At 41.5% G+C, this 4,452-nt stretch overlaps 1 protein-coding gene across 1 annotated transcript; it reads right to left on the reverse strand.

The window, feature by feature from the left end:
- Positions 1-307: 307 nt before the first annotated feature.
- On the reverse strand, positions 308-3,917 carry LOC143412566 (zinc finger MYM-type protein 1-like). The gene is made up of 3 exons (XM_076873652.1): positions 1,988-3,917; positions 1,449-1,563; positions 308-1,241 (listed from the first exon to the last, which is right to left on the reverse strand). Exons 1-3 carry the CDS (start codon positions 3,514-3,516, stop codon positions 714-716), a joined length of 2,172 nt encoding a protein of 723 aa, XP_076729767.1. The 5' UTR covers positions 3,517-3,917; the 3' UTR covers positions 308-713.
- Between the last annotated feature and the right edge of the window lie 535 nt (positions 3,918-4,452).

The following is a 4,452-nucleotide window of genomic DNA, read 5'->3' on the forward strand; positions in this document are numbered from 1 at the left end:
CATAGTGAGTGAAGAAGAAACACCCAGTGCATCATGGGAATCCCTACGTCTATTGCATCATAACTAAGGGAGGATTCAGGGTCACCTGGTCCAGCCCTAACTATATGCTTTAGCAAAAAGGAAAGTTTGAAGCCTAATCTTGAAAGTAGAGATAGTGTCTGTCTCCTGAATCCAAACTGGAAGCTGGTTCCACAGAAGAGGGGCCTGAAAACTGAAGGCTCTGCCTCCCATTCTACTTTTAAATACTCTAGGAACAACAAGTAGGCCTGCAGAGCGAGAGCGAAGTGCTCTAATAGCAGTGGCGGCTCCTGAAAAAAATCTCAGGGGGGGCAATTTTTATGATATCGACTAAAATGACCCATTTAATGAGTACATCAAACAACACAATTTTAATTTAAATTTAAAATGAACAACCATATTCTGGCCATTTGTATAGATTTGTAAAAATGAACAACCATATTCTGGCCATTTGTATAGATTTGTAAAAATGAACAACCATATTCTGGCCATTTGTATAGATTTGTAAAAATGAACAACCATATTCTGGCCATTTGTATAGATTTGTAAAAATGAACATGAACAGATTTTTTTTTTTTTTTTTGAATGAATGAAAAATAACTATTGAAAACAACAACTGTAAACTGATTGGGGGGGTGGGCTAAAGAGAGAAAGAGAGAGGGATGGAGAAAGAGAGTAAATATGGTTAAGGGTTCTTATTTGTACAAGAACTTTGCTCGTCTGTCTTTCTGAGTGGCAAATTTCTCGATGACCCTGGTGTTGAAATCAGGAAGTTCTTGTGTGAGTTTTTTCTCTATGGACAGCATAGCCAGAGCGTTGAGCCGATCCTGAGCCATATTGTTTCTCAGGAAAGTTTTTATCCTCTTTAAAGTAGAGAAACACCTCTCCGATTCTGATGTTGTCATTGGTGTGGTGATGAGGATGTTAAGAAGACTTACAGTTTCGGTGAATGTGTCTTGAAGGTTGTTTTCCATCAGAACCTGATAGAGCGCCAGCGCACCACTACAACTCTGAAACTCCTCGTTGTCGTAGATCAGGGACAGTTCTGTTTTAAGTCTGGCTTTGTCCAATGAGGGATAGGCTTCCACTGTGGTTTGTAGTGCTGCATCTGGAAAATTTTTGCTGTGTTGTTGGAACAAGTCTCCTTGCAACAGAGTGGCGCTGACAAGGTGCTTGGTGAAAGAAAACCTCTCCTTGGCATGGCTCATAATGGTGTCGCACACCTATCCAATAATATATAATTGGTAAGAGTTAGATTCAGTGGTAAGACTTTGGCACATGTCTCATGTTAATCATTATTCTGAAAAAAAAAATCTGTCCATAACAAAACAAAACAGTCATGACCACTATATCAAATGACATCTGACAGCATCGTCATTAGATTTTATCTGATGATCCGATTTAAATCAGACCAAGCAGCTAGTGCTTACCTCCAGTGCCAAATGGTGTTGCCTGTCTTCCCCCAATGTTCTCCGTCTCTTTGTGGGTGGGTCTTGAACAGGTCCCCTGTACTCCTCATCCACAACCAGATTAGGAAGTGCCTCCCTGATCCAATACATAAGTTTCATTAATGGCTTCTGAAAACTGAATAGGGATATATTAACCAAACACAAACCAAACAAAGGTTGTGTTCTAATTACCGGGAATTACCGGATTTAATTAATAACCGGACCTGGTTTAATGGCTGGGGGAAAACCAGTGCAAGTAAATAAAGGCCCTGGCCATAATTTCAGGAAATAGCCTATGGTATAGGCTACATCAAATCATTACTGGGAATATACTTCATCAAATATACTTAATCAAATATTTTTCATAAAATTACTTCAAAGGCTGATATAAATCAAAATTATCTGAATTCCATTAAACATTTAAGTCACAGAACACAGAATATATGCAGAGAATTTGATAGAATCTATGCATAGATAATTAACATTTATTCTAGGTTACATATTTATGCTTTTATGCCTACCTGATAGCCTGCATGCGGCTGATGAATGTCTGGGTGATCCCTGCGATGGTGACAGAATCGATGTTTCTCTTCTGTAGGTGGTTATACAGCATGTCTACATGTGGCATTATCTTGTGAAACAAGGCCAGGAAAAAACAGAAAGCTTCGTCTTCCAGCATTCTCACGAAACCACCGGCATCTCTCTTTGTAGGGGCATCAAATCCTTCACTGTTACGGATGGTCTGAAAACACCTCACCAGATCGTCTTTATGTTCATACACTGTATTCACAGCACGACTGTTGAAGTTCCAACGGGTTGCCGATGCACTTGGAAGTCGGTGCGCCACCACCTCGTCAAGCACTGCAGTCCTCTTGCTCGATTTAGTAAAAAAAGAAGCGAATCCTGCTATGTCGGAAAAAAAGTGACTGATTTGAGGGATGTGGGAGGTTGCTTGTTGCATTACCAGGTTTAACTGATGGGCATAACAAGGTACGTAGTGAGCGTTAGCATAAATGTCCTGTATCTTACGCTGCACTCCTCCAGTGGTACCCCTCATTACAGCGGCCCCATCGTAGGCCTGGGCGATCAACTTTCTCTCTTGTCCCTGGGGGAGGATGAAGCGCAGCCTCTCCGATAAGGCACTGGCTATTGCATCTGCACAAGCATTGGGTAGCTTGATGAATTCAAAAAAACGCTCTTGAATACGGTTTCGTTGGTCAATGTATCTTAGCACCATGACTAACTGACAGTGTGTAGAAATGTCAGTGGTTTCATCAGCTTGAATGGCTAAAAACTTCGCTGCCTTTACTTCTTCCACGATCCTTTCTCTCAGAACTGCCAACATGCAATCCAGGATCTCGTTCTGGACTGTTTTCGAGGTGCCTTTAAATACAGTAGCATTTTCAAGGTGTTGCCTCAAGTCGTGATCAATTGATGCCATCAAGTCGACTAAACCTCTAAAAATCCCTGGATTGTCTGAGGAATCACTTTCATCATGTCCCCGCATTGCTAGCTCAAAAGCACCACAAAACTTAATACAATCGATGATTTTAGATAAAATATGACGGTTTTTATCTACCTCTTCGTTGTGCCTTCTTAAAGCAATCCGATGTCCATCATCTAGCTGCGCCGCTATGCTAGTTTTCCCTAGCACAGCTAGCTTTACACTGTTGTCCATATGAACTCGTGAGCTTTCATGTTTCTTGATTCGTTCGGAGAGGTGCTTTAAGTCGGTTTGTCCAGATTGTGTCCACGTCAAATCACACTTGTCACTTTTGAACAGTATGCACAGGAAACAAAAAAGTGCATTAGCTGTTCCACAGCCTGTCAGCCACGACTTGCGCTGGAACCAACTCCGACAAAAAGTCCTGTTGTATGCTTTTGACTTCTCCTTCGTTGCCTGGGTTAGTTGAATTTCGGGCTTGTCAGGTCCCAACTCTTTAACTTGCAGTTTTTCTGCCATTGTCCTTCTGGCAAAAGGGTAGGTTAGAAGCGATCTAACCGAATTTGGGGGAGGCTGTGCCTCAACCGTTAACAATACCGCTGCCATCGTCTCTCTCTGACCTTATAGCTCACTTAGGCTACTGACTGAGGTAAAATTCTAGAACAGCAAATCTTCGCGCGTTTTCTGCAGGGGCGCAATTTTAAGCGCCCCCAAACCATTTAATTCAGCGACGCTGATAGGTCAAATATTTATTATTTTCCCCTGGCAACCATTTAATGATAGGCTATTTCGCTGCATATCAAGGGCGCTTTGACGAGCGCCCCAGAAGAAGAAAAACACCGTTTGTTGGTTGAACTTTAATGAGTCAGCTGGTGAAAATGTTAAAATACGCCTGGCTGTATATGGGCACACACATAGTAAAACTATCATTGATGAATTTTTTAAAAATATATATTTTTACTCCTCCACATTTGGGGGGGCGGAGCCCGAGCGCCCCCTATGGGCCAGCCGCCACTGTCTAATAGGGTGATATGGTACTACAAGGTCATTAAGATAAGATGGGGCCTGATTATTTAAGACCTTGTATGTGAGGAGCAGTACAGTGACATGAAACAAAGTAACACACGGGGCTCATTTTGAGAACATGTATGTATTCTAGTTTTTGGCGCTGGCTGCTTCTCGATCAGACCAAGTAAGGCTCCAGTAACAAAATCCATAGATGTTTTGCCGAGAAAGGAGTCTGATATATTGTATTGCTTATGCTTTTTATTCATAGATGTAATTCTACACTGTTAACTCTTCGAAAGTTTCACAATCTCGCCCCAAAGGAAGCTGACAAACTAAACTATTAGCAGGAGAATGTGTAGACAGCTCTCAGTGGCATTCTTTGTCTGCCAAATGATTCATAACAGGAGAAACCGCATCCAAGTTCTTTAAAAAACAACAAAAAAAAACAAAGACAAAGGTGTGCAGCAGTGGAATTAACATGACAACTTGACAGCTCTTTACTTGCTAAGTTCTTGAGAACTGTGAAACCTATAG

The sequence above is a fragment of the Maylandia zebra genome, linkage group LG15 (genome assembly GCF_041146795.1).
Source record: "Maylandia zebra isolate NMK-2024a linkage group LG15, Mzebra_GT3a, whole genome shotgun sequence".
Taxonomy (NCBI): Eukaryota; Metazoa; Chordata; class Actinopteri; order Cichliformes; family Cichlidae; genus Maylandia; species Maylandia zebra.